General features: G+C 36.9%; 1 protein-coding gene across 1 annotated transcript in view; it reads right to left on the bottom strand.

The window, feature by feature from the left end:
- Positions 1–299: 299 nt before the first annotated feature.
- LOC119782699 (ephrin type-A receptor 6-like) overlaps positions 300–17,964 on the bottom strand; it is an 87,550-nt gene continuing 69,885 nt past the window's right edge. Inside the window, exons 9-20 of the mRNA XM_038283780.1 lie at positions 16,418–16,542; positions 16,079–16,241; positions 14,093–14,198; positions 13,479–13,546; positions 5,110–5,235; positions 3,639–3,824; positions 3,341–3,402; positions 3,024–3,233; positions 2,778–2,927; positions 2,149–2,342; positions 1,672–1,821; positions 300–1,067 (exon numbers count right to left, since the gene is read on the bottom strand). Of these exons, the coding sequence (XP_038139708.1) occupies positions 953–1,067; positions 1,672–1,821; positions 2,149–2,342; positions 2,778–2,927; positions 3,024–3,233; positions 3,341–3,402; positions 3,639–3,824; positions 5,110–5,235; positions 13,479–13,546; positions 14,093–14,198; positions 16,079–16,241; positions 16,418–16,542 (1,655 nt within the window). The 3' untranslated portion in view covers positions 300–952. The remainder of the gene's footprint in view (positions 1,068–1,671; positions 1,822–2,148; positions 2,343–2,777; positions 2,928–3,023; positions 3,234–3,340; positions 3,403–3,638; positions 3,825–5,109; positions 5,236–13,478; positions 13,547–14,092; positions 14,199–16,078; positions 16,242–16,417; positions 16,543–17,964) is intronic.

The raw sequence follows: 17,964 nt of genomic DNA, 5'->3' as shown, positions 1-17,964 counted from the left end.
GTTTGTTTAAGGTGTAAATCATCACATCCTTACAAAGTTCTTGAATCTGACACCACCCCAGCATATTGCATCATATTTCTGGTTAAAAAGAAAGCAAAGCATTAAAGAAGATTAGTAAAATTATTGCACTCTATCAAACACAAACTTACTTTGTAGGTCTTCATGCCCAGGGAACCATTAAATGAGTAGTATGAGGATCTTGTTGAAGGTTTTTGAAACCTTTTGTTTATTGTTGAGCATTATTTTCAAAAAGGCTAAGACAAAACAGTTTTCCGTAAGGTTTGGAGAAAAAAAAAGAATTAAAATATAGTTGTTTATTAAGGAAGAAACATATAGAATAAAACATACAACTTTCACAAGACTTGTTGTACAAGACATACTGCATTATCATGAGGAGAGAACATACAGTTTCTAAAAAAAAAAAATCTCTTGACATTCAGTGGTCTTCAGTTTAGAAATCTTGTTTGGACTTGCTGTTTTAAATCAGTTGAAAATCTTAGAACCACACATTTTCTCATACGCCTCCAGATGGTATATGCTCTCCTCATCTTCTGTGGTCATGAGGTAACTGACTTGACACCTTTCAAAGTCAATAGAAACCATTGGATTGTCACTTGGAAAGATAAGAGGTATTGGTGAACACTTGAATATACACTAGAGACATGAAGTCCTAAATTCAAGTGATGCTAGTACTTGCTGAGATAATAAAAATATCCCATTTGCCCAATGCTAAAAGAGGTTGGCTGTTGTGGAAGCTGTCTGAAATATGATACTTAGGATGATGGATGGATATTATCTGGACAGCCGCTATTCTTCTATCAAGACCCCTCCCTTATGAGCAGCACATGGTACTGGCAACACCTAACAGTCCGGTGTTTGTGCAATTAGTCGAATTATGATGCAGAGCAGAGGCTGAGTGTGTAAAAACACATTCTGGCTTTACGGAATGGTCTCAAACTTGAAATCCACTCTGATGAATGTGGTGAAGTTGGAGACGGAGAGACTGTATGCTGCTTATGATTCTCCTCTGGTGGCCAATCAAACAGACTCCAATACGTTTGATGTCCCTGGAGATAAAAAGGAAAATTATACAATTTTAAAATCAGAGCAAAACTTATGGTTGGCAGTTTTTATAGCCAATAAAACTCAAAGAGGCTGTTGATCAAACATTTAAGCCCATTTTCTTTTGGTCCCCTAGTGACGAGGGCAAATCATTTTTCTGTCCCTGAATGTGGCAGGATCATTAAGCTGCACAATCCAAGTCTCTGGAATTACCCCATCAATGCTGCATCTGCATCTATAACAAAAGTCATTAATTTTACCTGCACTACATGATGGAAGTGAGGTGATTTAAACAAAATATGGAATGAACTGTTTATTTGCTTTTTCTTTATTCAAGGTCCACCGAAGCAAGTCACATAATTTGGTCATCAGACTTAGCAATGTTTTTATGCCAGATGCCCTTCCTGCAGCAATGAGGATGTGAACATGGGCCCTAGTACAGAAGTAAAATACTAAAACCACTACTCCATGGGCGGCTCCACAGATGGAATAAACAGCATATCCCCCCAAACAATGTTATCACAAAGGTCTTATTTCTAATTTTGTTTAAGGCACATTATGTTACACTATCTTTGCATATCAGCACTCTATATATTTATCTCCACTCACTCTATACTCATGGTGGCAATAGAATCCAGAGTAGTGTATCCTGCTGCCAGGAAGTTGCTCTTATATTGGCTCATTTTGATGGAGTCCAGCCAATCGCCGATAGAGATGAAAAGAGGGTAGTCTGGCATCTCCTCCGGGGAGTCTGGAAAGCTGTGATCACAAACAGCTGGTTAACTGATACAGGACGTTCTGCTAGCATGAAATTAAAGTGGATAACTGATTCTATTTGGCTAGTTAATAGTGAAAAATTTTTTTTCTAAAATTAAGCTGGACTTTGCTTGAAATAAGAGGCATGGAATGTTTATAAATGCCTTTGCATAAATCTAACAAATTTTTTTTATGATGACGGGATAAGAAGGTAAGATTATAGGAAAATAACTAACTATACTTTTGGAAAAAGATTGATTTTCATGTTTCTAAAATGTTGCCTTTTTTGTGGTTTAAACAGTCATGAACACATAAGGACTTGAGAAATACCTTAGAGCGTCATTGACCAGGGTCAACATACTACTGGGATTAATAATGAGTTTGTCAAGGAAAGATAGCACATCGGTAAAGCTTGGGCGTTGGCTTGACTCCTTCTGCCAGCAGTGCAGCATCAACTGGTGTAGGGTCACTGGGCAGCCAATTGGTGCTGGTAGGCGGTAGCCTTCTTCAATAGATAAGATAACCTTGGAGAAATGTAAGCAAACATAAACAGAAATTAAAAAAATTTTTTTTGAAGATCCTGAAATATTTATGGTTTTAATCAGGAATGTTAAGTATTGGAATTTTTCTACAGTCTAATCTGCTGATATTTTAAAACTCAACCGTAGACCTACATACAGTTACTATGCAGGTTTTGCTCTCTTTATCTGTGCAGTCATTGCAAATAGCAGTTTGGCTTTTCTGAAACTTTATAATTCCTCCACACCTCCAACATTTTAATTCAGCATCTCTTCTGTAGCCGAGTCGTGCATCAGATGGTTGAATGTGACCTGCTTGAACTGCAGGCATAATCCTCACTTTTTTGCCTTTTGTATTGGGGAGTTATATTGGTGCAACAGCTGATATCAGTAACATGCCAATATTGTTCATTCCTAGTTTTTAAGTAACCAAAAACTTACATCTTGGTTTGACATTTCCCAGTAGGGCCTTTCACCATATGACATCACTTCCCACATGACAATGGCATAGCTCCATATGTCACTAGATGAAGAGAACTTTCCATAAGCAATAGCCTCTGGTGCTGTCCAGCGTATTGGTATTTTTCCCCCCTAATGCAAATAAGTAGAAAAGAATGATGTTTTAACTTGTGCACACACTGTTGTTTGACAGTTATATTCTCTTGAAGCTGCCATATCCACACTCACAGTAGCTGTATAAGCTGACTCAGAGTCATCTTCAAGGACTCTGGACATGCCAAAGTCCGAAACTTTACACACCAAGTTTCCATCAACCAAAATGTTGCGAGCAGCCAAGTCCCTGTGAACGTAACCCATGTCTGAAAGGTACGTCATGCCCACTGCGATGCCTCGCAGCATGCCAACCAGCTGGAGCACAGTGAACTGACCCTCACGGGTCTGACGTTTAGATATGCAAAGAAAAGAGAAAAAAAAAAAACAAGATTGATTATGTTTGATTATGTATAAATAGATGTGTAAATAATTACAAAAAATAAACTGATTACCCGCAGGAATGCATCAAGTGCTCCATTTTCCATGTACTCTACCACTATCATTACTGGTCTACCTGTAAAAGAAATAAAAAAAATACCTGGTTTTAAAACATTAAATATGTATACTGGCCATACTGCACAAAACAAAACTGCAATAGATGGACAACAAAAAAAGATGGTCCAACTTTTTAAAATGTGTTAAATGTTAAAAGGGTATTACCAATAATTTTATCACAAGCGCTTTTCTTGACTTTGAAGAAAAATAATTTAAACCATAACAAAAGACACATAACTTAAAAACAGAGCTCACTTTTCGTGACGACTCCCTCCAGCCTGATTATGTTAGAGTTGTTGAACTGTCCAATGATGGAAGCCTCGCGTAGAAACTCACGCCTCTGGTCTTCCATGTAGCCACCTTTAAGGGTCTTAATTGCAACAGCAACATCCTTCCTTCCAGGTATACGCAGGTTCCCACTACACACCTCTCCAAACTCACCTGCAAAGACAAGTCAAAATATTTAAAATGATGTAAATCTTATAAAACCTTAAGGAAACAAAAAAGAGGAGTTGCATTGAACATTGTGTGTTTAACAGTTGAACTTTATCATTGCTTCATGGTCCTGAAAATGGGTAGTTGTGCTTCATCTCCACTAGATGGAGACTGTGTAAAAGGAAATTATCAAATGAACTGCTAGAGGTCATACTTGCTGCTTGAAATAACACTGTATACATCTCAATTTTGTGGTAAAAAGTATTTATTGGAAGCAACTAAGATTAGTCCTTTGAAAATATGGTTAAAAAAGTTTCTGTTACAGGAAATCACTAGTACTATAAAGTGCCAAAACCTAATAGATTTCCTGGAGCGGATGCAGAAACAGAATGTCATGAAAAATTCATCTTTGTCTGGTATTCTTAATAGCAGACATATTTTCAAGTAATATCAGCTTAGCAGCAGACATCTGGAATTATTCAGAAAAATATCTTCATTTTCTTTGTTGAGTCCTGTAAGGCTTTAGATTCAGTTAAGCAAACATTCATTTTCAAATGGTTAGAAAAGGTCAGTTTACAACTTAATTATTGTACTTTATATAATATGGTTACAAATGGTTACACTCTATTTGATTTGATCTATAAAAAAAATAGGTAGGATTGTCAGTTTATCTTAACCTCTTGCTTCTTGTTATACAGCCCGTTTTCCTTCATATTAAAACAACTGTCATAAAAAGTATACAAACTCTAGAGCATGAAATATTTACTAAATACAAGAGTGGTGTCAACTAGCGGATGACAATACACTTTTTTTCAAGGAGGCCTGTAAAGTTTAGGTGCGGTGTATAATACACACTTCCAAAGCATCTGGATTTTATTTGCACATCTTTATCTGATTACCTTGAACTGAACTGTATTAATTTTAAACTTTTTACTTCTTTGCATAAACAGTGTTGTTCAGTTGGCAGTTATAGCTTTTATTATCAAATCTACAAAACAATAAATTTCCTTAAAATCAGCAGCAATTAGATGTGATAAAAATGACAAGTTTATGGCATCAAGTATTCATTTTTAATGTCTTTCTTGACATAAAATGAGATCATGTCTCTTCCTCAAGTGGCCAGTAATAACTGAGACAGCTTAGGAAGATTTGTGGATTATCATTTAAAAAAAAGAATGATGATAGTAGCACAGTTTGAATATGTTCTCTAACTTCCAGGTGCTATAAAAAATATAGATTACAGTTACAAGTTATATAGCAATTTACTAATATGAATTAGTAATTATCTTACCAGCACCAATCACTCGGTCAATACATATGTAGGAGGGGTCGATTTCTTTGGCAAATTCTTCCACAGCCTGAGTAGGGTCTTCATATGTGTCTGGATCCACATAGGTCTTTATACCAGAAAACGGGACTGATGCGTAAGAGACATACAGAAACATAAAAGCATGTTTTTAGATATTTGGCATCATACTTTCTTTTTGTTAACACATTAAGTACTTTAGACTCTGCAAAATGATAGCACACCTTGAATGCAAAGTAAATGGATTATTATAATGCCTTGCACCTGATTTCAGAACTCTACAAACTATTTTGCTGGTACTCTACCAGACCTTTGAGATATGTTTCTTCTGTTAAACGCCCGAAGATAAGAAAAATAAATAAATAAAAAAAGCATGGACATCAAAAATTTATAACACTGAGAGCCTTGAGTTAACAATATGCCATAATTTTATATACTTTTTCCTACATTCCAGAACCAGTTTAATTTTCTACTAGATATTTGCATTGGCCTGGTTTCACATTTAAATGTATGCTTTAACAAACATGTATTCCTCAAATATATTTTCAATCAATCAATTTCTTTATTGTTGACTACAATTTACATTGTAATCAAAATTTCAGTTTCAGTACAAAGCGTTCATCAGGGGGAGCGATTTACTGAGGCCATTCGTGCCGCAGAACGCTGCCTTTGGCACGTTCTTATGGCTGCCAAGGGATCCACTGCGAGGCGGTTCCCTATAGCGCTGCCTTTTACATTTTAAATCTTCTTATTTTACGTAGTAAGTAGGTAGTTACGCTAGGTTTTCTTGTAATCACATTTTACACAGCATGTTAATCTCAAATCTTTAGATCTTTTCTGGAAAGCATTAAATATCTACTTAAGAATATTTCTCAAACACTAACCCACAACAACTTATAACTGCATTTGAGTATATTTTTCTGTGAAGGTTTTTCAAATATATAATATAGCTTACACTATATAACTGCACTTAGCCGAAACCTAGCTGAACTAAACCATACTTTACCTTAGAAATACTAAGATTTTCACAAGAAAATTCTAAGTCAACATTTGATGGAACACTTGGTTCTATTAGCTTTTAACTGTGATATACAGTATTTCTTTCATGAGATAAAAATGTGATGCAATTGTAAAATCTGAAGGTGAAAAAAATCCCAAAGCTACAACCCAAATACTGGAGGCAATCAGAGTGCAGTAACGTACTGCTTTGGTGAGCCTTGGGATGTTGCTATAGAGCCGCGGTTCTCAAAGTGTGTGGCGCGACCCACTGGTGGGGAATTGAGACGTGACAGGTGGGGCGCGCCAAGTTCCGGTGTGTGTGTGTTTGACTATAAATGTAGAACGTGTGAGAGCAAACTGTCCTTATAGCTGTATGTTGCCGCTTTTTAGACCAATCAAACCCACAAAGTAATCATTACTAGTCTACATGCAGTCTAATTAAAAGAACATTAGATATGAGAAAAATTTCACCTGGAACTGAAGTGCCAAAATAATGATTGACGTGACGTCGGCATATTATTTGTAACGGAATAAACTTTCGCGCCCCAGTGTTGCCAACTCAGCGACTTTGTCGCTATATTTCAGACCCCTCCAGCGACTCTTTATCAAAAAAGCGACTAGCGACAAATCGAGGGACTTTTGGAGACTCTTACGTGAAAGCACGTATCGTTCCTTTTCTTGTCCTCCAGCGGCAGGTGCTGCCGTGGGGCGCCTCCTCTGTCCCCACCCCGTTCTCCCCCGCTATCACAGAAGTCCCTCTCAGCGCTGCAGTCAGAGACACAGCATGCAGACTGCAAATAAAGCGCACATGCGCCGGGATTGACGGCGCAGGTTGATCATAAATAACTGAATTTGAAATATTTTATCTTATCCAATTTTTATCTTATTGGAGCCACCACAGTGATCCCATGTATTAAGCAGCACCTCTCTTCCCTGAGTGGATTGTTTCAAAAATAATTCCCAAACAACAGTGCTCAGTATGCCTGGTTTATTATGGATCCATTCAATGCAGCAGGTTGGTATTTTGACATTTTATTGAATATTATACTCATATATTATACATTAATTTATTTCTGTTGTATGCTACTAGCTGGAATGGATTGTTGTCAAACTGATTTCTTTGTGTTTATTATGCATTGAAAAATAAAGTAAGTCTATTTTTTTCTATTCTGTCTGCAGCACCTGCTGATTTTAGGTCTGCTGAGGAGGACCAGTTTATTGACATGATGTCTGACTCCACCCTGAGGCTCAGGTTTAATGCTCAGACTCATAGTGAATTCTGGTTTGGAGTGGAGAGGGAGTATCCACTCATCGGGCAGAGAGCTGTGTGCATTCTTCTTCCCTTTGCCACATCATATCTCTGTGAGATGGGCTTTTCAGCTGTTGCTTCACTGAAAACAAAATACAGATCTCAGCTGAACATTGAGCATGACCTGAGAGTGGTAGTATCAAGCCTGCAACTCCGTTTTGAGAAACTGTGCAATGCGAAACAGGCTAATTGCAGCCACTAATGCAGGGATAAATAGACCTGTCTTGCCAGATGGATTTCACTTCTTTTCTTTTTTTAACAGATTGCAGAGTGGCACTTTAATTTTTTCTATCTTTGAGCTTAATACAAATTTTGACACAGCTGCATTTTTGTTTTCTTTATTTTTGAGCTTGCTGTTATTTGATGTAGATAGTTTGTATTTAGATACTACTTGTTACTTCAATAAAATTGGAACATTTTAAGATTGTTGCATATTTCATAAGCATTGTGTTGGGGCGATGGGGACAGGCGGGGCTTGAAAATCCCCCCTTGTCCAAAGTGGGGAATGACAGAAAAAGTTTGAGAACCACTGCTATAGAGTGAGGGAAAAAAGTATTCAACCATGTTATCCAGTTACATAAAGGAGATCGATGGATAATCACTCAGTCGGTACTTTATTTTATCTTAGCAAAGATGCGATCGAGTCAATCATAACAGCCCTCAAAGCTTGATGTTCTGCCCTGTTCTGATCTAGAGAAGCTTTTTCCTACTGACTTAAACTCTGCAATAGAGCTGTGAATGTCTCCACATACAGTTAATCAAAACAAGTTACAGACAGTGGAAGAAAACAGTAAAAACCTTGAGGGGAAAGAGTTTGGCATCTTATAGGAACTATTGTTTTCTGTTCCAAACAATCACTAACAGTAGAAAAAAAACAACTCCCCTCCCACAGTCACTTTTTAGCCTGGCAAGTTTGTAAGGCCTGAGTGAAAACTTTTATAAAGTAAGTAAATGCAAAATCAGCACTCATAAATCAATATATGTTATGGGACTTAATATGAAATTAACAAGAAGGAGCCCATAGCACACCTCTAGCAGGAGAGTTTGGGACTAAATGTACTTTATGGGTTTGTCAGCTCGCATTGCAGATGGTTGAACGCTTTGTTTGAGACAGATCCAAGTCTGGAGTTAGAGTTGCACCTCTGTCTCTGGGGTGTCTGCAGAAGAACAAGTTGTTTCTTCTATTTTGTTAAGCCTGCTGGCACTACCTGCCTAACTGAGACTCCTTCAGCACACAACAGGAAAGAACAAGCACGATAAAGGCAGGAAAGACAAGAATTACAGTTATCAGAATGAGAGATTTTCACCAAACAAGTGGAAGACTCAATCTAGTTTTAAGCTGAATTTAGCTAAAACTAAAACAATAAAAAAAAATTTAAAACAATTTTTCTACTCATGTCCTACTCATGTATTATGAATTCATTTTGTTATCTTATGCCATAAAATAATCAAAATATATCTCTTCACTAAAATATTTTTTGTGCTAATTATGCTTTTATTAATTAGAGTTTTCATGTGCTACTTATATGTGTACCCTTAAATGTGTACCCTTCTGTAATCTAATAAAAGAAATTACTGCAATCATTCATCAATCTCCTATACAGCACTCCGTTTTGAATGACTGTAATGTCTGAAATTGATCCATTTTTAGTATTTCTGTTTAGGTTATAAACTACTTAGCTAGGGTAAGCTTTAAGTGAAGCGCTTACACTTGTAGGAGGAAATTATATGTAATTTTTTAACCATTTCTATTTTACCCTTTGAGAAAGAACATTGCCAAATGCAGCAAAACCTAATGCAAAATGCAAAAGAAAAACATGAGAATATTTCTATTAAATTGAAACATCTGAATATTGAACCACATTTTCTTTCAAAGTTAAAACCATACATGTTCAATGTTTATTAAAAGGCCTCCAGCCATCCTATACTTTCTCAGCACCATTAGGAATAATCTTAAGGAATAAAAGAAGGTTATAGATGTTATAAATATAATAGAAATGTAAGTTTTTACTTCTCCATTATTAAAGTTTTTCTACTCATACAAAAGTGTTATAAGTTCTAATGTTTTATTTAATCTTTCTCAGATATCAAAATAGTTGAAGCAGGACATACATTGGGATCCCTTCTATAGGGATAAGGATACAAACTTAAAGGTATAGCGGAGGATTTTCGTAAATTTATGAAAAGAAAAGACTCTCCACTTAAAAAAAAATGCACATCCATGACCCTCTACCCGCTGTCGAGGGAAGGCCTATCAAACACAAGCCTATTTCTCCTCGTGCACGCTCTATTTAAAAGTTACTGTTTGCATCACTAATTCAAGCTTATTTCCAAAAGGAGATTTGCAATTTCTCCATTGTCAGACTCACCACCTGTAAGTGAAAATGAAGACGAGCACATAGAACGGCCTAATTAGGAGGCCCACTTATTTTGATGATCCACCTTGGAAAAGAACATCCTCCACTATACCTTTAATATGATCTAAGGCTAGTGAAAAGGGAAAGACCCTGGACAGCCAGTAGTGAGTTTGATAAATGGAACCAATGCATTCTCATCCCTGACTCATCAAATATTGACGCTTGGTCAACCCCTTGTTGCATCCAATACTGAGCCCTCTTGTCATTTATGATGCGCAGGGTCCATGATAGGTTGTGACAGGAACTTGCAGTAACTAGCAGTAACCCCTCCCCCTAACCACTAAGCTTAATTAAAAACTGGTATACCTGTTACCGTACACTCCTAAAGCTACCAATAAAAACTTTGTCGGCTAAAAAGACAAAAAGAAATGTTGCTGTTGAAATGTTGGTCACATATGTGCAGCATGATACCATGTCCGCAACCTGTCATTTACCTTGGGTGTCAATATATGAAGAGTGGGATACCCCGTTGAATCAGTATGTGAAGCACTGAGACCTTTGACCAAAAGCGTCAATATCTGAAGAGTTGGGAATGTGAATATGTTGGTAGAGTGAAATGTCTGTAAGCTGGCTGAATGATTAACCACAGCACCCCTAGATTCCTCACTTGATAAATACACAATCTATCAAATAATAGCCATGAATTGGTGGATGTATTTCACTGCTCCAATAATCTCAGAGGCTATATTGAGATCATATAATCAAATCCTACCAAAGGTTAGAGAGGGCTGGGCTGAAGTTTAGCACAGAAGCCCTGATCATGGAAGCACAGGACCTTGAGTACCTTTACTGAGTACCAGAGCAATAAAGGCACAGATATTCTATACCAGTCAATATCCCAGGTGCAGACAATGCAAAGAGGCCCCAGAACAATCCATAATCTCACAGCAGGGTGTAAGACACTGGTAGGAAAGGAATGGATGGAACGTCATAACTAAGTGACAGGTATAGTGTACAGAAGGATCTGTGTAGAAGAAAAAATGTAGACCCTCACATCAAAATGTGAGCCACCTCCAGAGGTGGTGGAGAATTACAAAGTTAAGATGCAGAAGGAGAACCAGATACCAACAGACAAATGGTTGTGTCCAATCATCCAGATATTGTAATCATTGATAGGCAGCAGAGGGCAGCCTCTGATAAATGTGGCCATCCCAATGATGGAACCAGTAAAAAAGAACATGAGGAATTGTAATGAAATACTAAGGCCTCAGGGCAGAACTAGAGAGAGCCTGGAAGATGAAGGCAACTGTAGTGCCTGTGGTCAAAGGAGCACTCAGGGCAGTAACCAGTAGTAACTCGGCAGTAACTAAAAATTTGGCTCCACCAGATACCTAGAGAAGCATCAGAGATCTCAGTGCAGAAATTCAGTTCTAGGAAAAGCTAGGATACTGCAAATAATGCTAAAGCTCCAAGGCCTCTGGTAGAGGACCTGAGCATTGGATGAAGGAGACCACCCACCCCGTCCAGTAGAACGAGGGGTGGGTTACAGAGGAGTTTTTGTATATATGTATTCATACAGTCAATTATGCTTGGGCCCAAATTCTTTTAAACGGCCCTGCTCCATATATAAACGTACTGTTCCTAGAGCTCTTGAATTAGTAAAACATTTAACTTCCCTTTGGGATTAATAAAGTAATTTTAAATGTTATTGAATAGTAGCTGTGTCACTGTTTTCATATTTATCTACACAGTTCTCCTTCTTTGTTTTCAGGTCAGTCTTCAATTTCAACATGCCAAAACATGATATAGCAGCTTTTTCGAGAAAAGGAATTGAGCCTCTGATGGAATCAGATTAAAAATATATGGCGCAAACAGTTGAAAGGAGGATTGTTTAGCTCCCTGGGAAGAAAATGTTTTTTCTCCAGGGAAATCAATAACCCACAGTTACCTGTAATTCTAGCCCCATAATATGGCCAGTTTTTTTAATTCTCAATGGTAAGATGTTTGTTCAAATGTTTTCCCAAAATCTAATAAGAGGCAAAGAGTTTAATACAGTATGTTTGAAAAGTTAAGACGAGACAGGTGGACTCTATAGCTGATGTGACTGCCAAACAACAGTGTTAAACTTTCATATTGAAAAAAAAGAAAGCATAATTTTTTGGAAAAATATATATCTTTAATGGATGAAGCCAAAAGCCTATATACACTCAACAAAACAAAAACGCAACAATTTTAGTTTTGCTCAAATTTTCCATTTTTATGAGATGAACTCAAAGATCTAAAACTTATTCCACATATAAACACTTCCCTCAAATATTGCTCACAAACCAGTCTAAATCTGTGATAATGAGCACCTCACAGGTGTGCCATATCAAGATGCTGATTAGATACCATGATTAGTACACAGGTGTGCCTCAGTTTGTCCACAATAAAAGGCCACATACAGCTCCGTCCACTCAAAGCTTGTCCCCCTGATTATTGTAATGATGGAGCTCTGCATGTTTAATTTCAGGAACATAATTTTTGTGATCAATAAAGCTTTTACATTGAAAGGGAAAAAAAGGAACATAGCAAGGAGAAAAAAATTGAACACAGGGTTTTTTACACTGTTGGGAAGCACATGACTGCAAATGCACAGAAGTAATTGCCTTTCATCCGATCCTATCAGCATAAATAAATTCAAGCACCCACTACATTGCCTAGGTTATGTTCTCATGATCTGGGCCAATAGACCATGATAGATTGTGATTTGCTACATCATTGTCCTCTGCTCTTTTCATCTGACTGGGTATTGTAAAATGCCCCTTCCCTGAAGATTCATCTTATATCACTCTATTAATGAAATACTATATTCAAACATGCTATATCATTATATCAATTTGAAACTACATATGGTATTCATAAAATGATACAACAGTTCTTGTTTAGGTCAATTAGTCAATTAGTGCAGAGAAAACAAAATTTTGACTAAAAAAAGCAACATGGGCATGCATCACATTCCAGAGACTCTTGAAAAGGAGGTAGACCAGGTTGATCAGACTGCAAAATATATATGAATTCATCTAATTACAATTTTTCATTCTTAAAGTTTCTACTACTACTGTATCCTGTGCCACCAGCAGACCAGTTTTCAGGTTAGGGATATGTGGCATGCATTCCGAAAAGGGTCTTAGTGCCCCCAATTTACATTATGACTTTGTTGTCATAATAAATAGGGGTAAGAGTAGATTTGATGATATTAAAGTTAGTTGGTCTTGGGTGGGGCTCCCCTTCAAAAATAGGCCAAAAGACATGCATAAACACATGCATCAAAAAGCCCCTTTTGGAGCCAAACAAAGGCAGTATATATATTAGAATGCAGGTTATGCAGATGCAGGACGACTAAGAAAAAGTGAAAACAGAGTGATTTTTAAATGCAAAGTTTACCAGTTTAAAAAAACTCTGTAACTGTCATTAAGAGCATTGAATGTTTCTTCAAAACCAAAATTTCCACATTAGCAATCAAAGAAAATTCACTATTTTCTCAGAAAAATATGTTTTTTGCTGTTTTTCTCCTTTGGCTTTCTGCCAACTTATTCCTACTTTACTCTTGACTAGTCACATTTCCAATGACAGTGCATAGTTTTGAGAAAGAGAAGAACACATCCTGAGTACCAGATAGAAAAAAACAACAACTTTATAAACAGTACCATGTCCACTGTGGAAGCGACTTCTTTTGTCCTCTGACTTCATCCTGGCTTTGATATACCCCTGGCACCTGAATAGAAAAACAAAATTACTTCAAATTGAAATGCATGCTCTAAAGAACAGACTCTCACATCACATTTTTACCATCCATATCACATCCTGACTTATTTTATTTCTGGACCAAATGAAGTACCAGCTGAGAAAAAAAAAACAAAAGAAAAAAACTATCGGTATGTGAAATCTGTACTCAGAGCACATTCTGATAGTTATTTATCATTCTCTCTTTTTTATTGCACAAATGATACCTGAGTAGATGACAGGGTATCAGACTTTTTGTTCATTTTTATAGATGTGAACAGAAGTTACTAAGGTGAACTGTCTGGGCAATCCTGTGGAGGTTAATGGAATGGAGCAAACTGTTGGTACGTGTGTTACATGCTGGGTAATTAGGCAGAAAATGGGTGCAGTCATTTGGAAAATAAGAGGTGCAAAAAAAGAGTCCATTAACAGATTTCTGAAGCATTGCTTCATTGGAAGAGTTGGAGAAGGACTAGTGTTTTTGCAGTAGTCCATATGTGTGAACAGTCAGGGTAGAAGGGAATAGGAGAAGTCTCACCGTCCTGTGATGAGGAGGAAGAGGGTAAGGATGACCAAAAGGGAAAATCCGCCAACTGATGCTGTGACAACCACTAGAACCTGACCCTGATCAGCAATATCGGGATCTACAGAAAGTCAGAAAAAAGCTGAGATGAGAAGGGGGAAATGATCAGATAATAAACAAGCACAACTTTAACAAAAATGAATGTTGTGAAGCGGTTCAATATTTAGTCAATTATTAAGAAATAAAATCTGATATACAGATAAATTAATATTGTCAAAAAAGGTAGATAGAGTAAAAAAAAAAAAATTTGTTTTTTTCATTGCAATGCATCTAAGACATGGCCAGAGTCTTCTTTTGCATAAATTACAGTATTCATGTGATGTGGCATAGAGCTGATCAGCCTGCTGCACTGCTGAGGTTTAATGGAAGTCAAGGTTTCTTTGAAGGGAGTTTTTGGGTCATTTGTATTGTTGGGGCTGCTGTCTCTCATTTTCCTCTTAACAAAACCCCACAGATTTCTATGGGGTTCTGCTCTGGCCTGTTTAATGGTCAATCAAGCACACTAACACTACAGTCATTGAACCAGCATTTAGTATATTTAGCAGTGCAGACAGGTGCCAGGTCCTACTGGAAAGTTGAAGTAGTAGCTTGTAAGCAGATGGAATTTGATTGGATTAGTATTAGAATTCAACTTTATTGTCATTACACTGTCACAAGTACAAAGCAATGAAATGAACTCTCTGCATTTTGACCCATCCCCTTGGGGAGCAGTGGGCTGCCATCGTGTGGCGCTCGTGGAGCAGTGTGATAAGGGTCTTGCTCAGAAACCCAGAGTGGAGGCTGTGGGGATTGAACCAGGTACTTGCAACCTTTTCAGAGCACAACCACACTGCTATAACCACAAGGCCACCACTCCCCCATTTGCTCTTAATTTCCGGGTACATGGCTGCACTTACTGTGGATTTTAGAAAATAAACAATAAACCAATACCAGCAGATAAGATGGCACTCCAAATCAAAATTGACTAAACATATCACACTGGACTTAAGAAATGTGAAATAATAGTCTTTTAAGTACTTCTGCAAACTCTAGGAGCTTGAGTAACAAACAAAAGGCAAATTTTACTTAAGTCTGAAAATAGAACTTGGGAGTACTTCTTTCCCTTAGCCAAAGTAATGTGATTTTAAAGTTGAATCTGTTCAGAAGTAGCAGTTGTAGCCCATGTGTTGGATATATCTGTGCACAGTGGCTCTTAATACATTGACTCCAACCTAAGTCCATTCCCTGTAAAGCCTCTAACATTCCTTAATGGCTCTCATGACTGTAGTGATCTTTGTTACTGGTGATGATTTTGCCTACAACACTTTTTTCTTCCGCATAATTTTCTAACCACTGGCTAATTTTTACACTGTATTGTAATTTTCTAACATGAAAAATTGGGTTTTCATCATCTGTGAGCCATAGTCATTCAAAGTAAAAGGAAAAAAAGGCCTCTGAAATCCTCTGAAATTCATTTATATTTTTCAACTCTTTCACAATATTTTTATTTATTTCGTCTGTATTTGCACACAGTAAAATACATTAAATGTTACTTTTAAAATGTTTAAACTAGTCCATACCTGATCCTCGCTAATCTTTAATTCAGCATTGATCATTTAAGAGAAACCCCCAAGCAGCAGTTGTCAATTAGTCTTATCTGATTAGATTATACACATACAGTATACTCTAAGATGTGCCAAATTATAATTCTAGCTCAATGAAAAGCAGACTTACCAGTGTTTCAATTTTTTGTCATTCATATCAATTGCTTAAAGTATATATTTGTGCAAAAAATTAATTGAACTGATCTGTGACAAAGATAATATATTTCTCTAGGGATTTTACTGGATATAATAATTTGATCATGTAATGGGTTGCTGAAAACATAGTGAATATAATATGCCATTTTCCAACCCCAGACCAATCCACTATGGACACACACACCAACATTCACGCTCATACCCTCAGCTGCAGTTGCAAACTCAAAGTTGGGACTATAAGCTGTGAATCCGGCTGAAGTGCGAGCCCGCACATGGAAGACATAAACAGTTGAGGGTCTTAGGCCTGTAACTACCACACTGGTGGACCGAGTCCGTGTTGAGGAGTAGCTCAGTTGCTCTTGCTCCTAGATGGGTGTGAATAGATAATAAATACATGCTATACAACATTTTTGCAAATCAGATAAACACGCTTCTGTATTAGTCTGTTGTCAGAGAGCAAAGCACAGACTTTTTTTTATGGATTTTTAAGCAGATTGCTTAAATACAAAGAAGTTAAAGTGTCTTTGATATTTCATGTTACCTTCTCATAGTATTTGACTTCATAGTCTATAATGTCTGAAGGTGTCTGTTCCACTTCTGACCAGGAGAGGGCGATGCTGTTGTGGGTAGACCAGTCTTTCTTCACTATTCCCACGAAGGCAGGACCTAAGTCAAGCCAGAAAAAGAAGGGTATTTGTTATAAAAAAATATTATAGTAGAGAGAAGATAAGCAAAGAAATGTATTTTAGCTGTAATGTGCAAAAATACTTTTAGTTTGAGACTCAATAAATGTAAAAAAAATAAATTAATTAACTAAAAGGTTTCATTAGTCATCAAAAAAAAAGTTGCATTCACTGAACCAAAATTTTTATGAGGTAAAATAGCACACTAAGTAGCTGAAACAGTAATTCAGCAATTGTCAGATGCCACATTCATTCCAACTTTATAACTTGCATGTAAATGTGTGTTGTTGTTTTTTTTGTAACCATTCAACACATATATAAAGTGCAGATTCCAAGCAGATTTTCCACTATTTTCCCACACATATAGCTGCTGTTAAGCTTGTTGCCATCACCTGTGAATGTGGGTGAATGGTTTTTAAAGTGATGCCACAAACATGATAAAATCCCCCACCAGAAGTTCAAAACTGTACCATTAATTATTCTCAAAGCTGCAACTTAAACACTATATGATATAACAAGCTAATAAATCTCTGATGCTGAGCGTACTGATGGAAGACATCCGCTAGAATACTAATTCAGAGCCAGACATGTTTCCTAAAGCATTCTCATGCTTAGGGAAGCAGATAACCTGCTCCATACAGATGGCCGCCGAGTGGACGCATCTCTTAAAGACTGTGACGTGTCGCTACATTCATTCAGCTGTGCTTGATCGCAGATTCAACTTTTTCATCTTGTCAGGAGGGCCAGGCTTTTCTCGGCTCAGACAGAACTCTTCACAGTTCAGCAGCTCAAACACTTGCATTTAAAAAAAGGAGCAGAGGAGAAGTAGAGCAAGCAGGAAGCAGGAATTAAATGCTGACACTTGCAAAAGTATGTTATTCATATACAGTAAGCTTAAAAAATTCAGATTTTTAATATTAGCCTGGTTTTATAAAATTGAAACCAGATATATATTTACAATTCATATTATCCATACAAAGACACATAAACTTGTTTTTCTCACTGTCTGACATCTAAATGGACTAGGATCACTGACATGATTTTTATGGGTAAAATCTTAGATTAAAGTTTAAAAATATCTACAAAGACACATTTAAGGAGACGGCTTGAAATCCTGAGAAAATTTCTTAACTGTGAAAATGAAATTGGCAGCATTGGGTGCTTTTCTGCTTAAACTTAAAAAAAAGAAGAAAAAACGAATGGTGTGCTGACGAATGAACATAAGGTAGACATATTGAAGCCCCAGCTTTAGGTACTGACTAGGAAGTTAAAGTCTTGCCATATTAATATGCATTCCAAAAGGATATATGTCAAATATATATAAATATATATATATCATTAAGATATATTTAAAATTTGCACCACTTAAAATCATACAAATAAGAAACGTAACGTTGTTTTACTT

This window comes from Cyprinodon tularosa, unplaced genomic scaffold, assembly GCF_016077235.1.
Source record: "Cyprinodon tularosa strain WSP-4 unplaced genomic scaffold, ASM1607723v1 ctg197, whole genome shotgun sequence".
Taxonomy (NCBI): Eukaryota; Metazoa; Chordata; class Actinopteri; order Cyprinodontiformes; family Cyprinodontidae; genus Cyprinodon; species Cyprinodon tularosa.
This window is presented reverse-complemented; position numbering and strand designations above follow the sequence as displayed.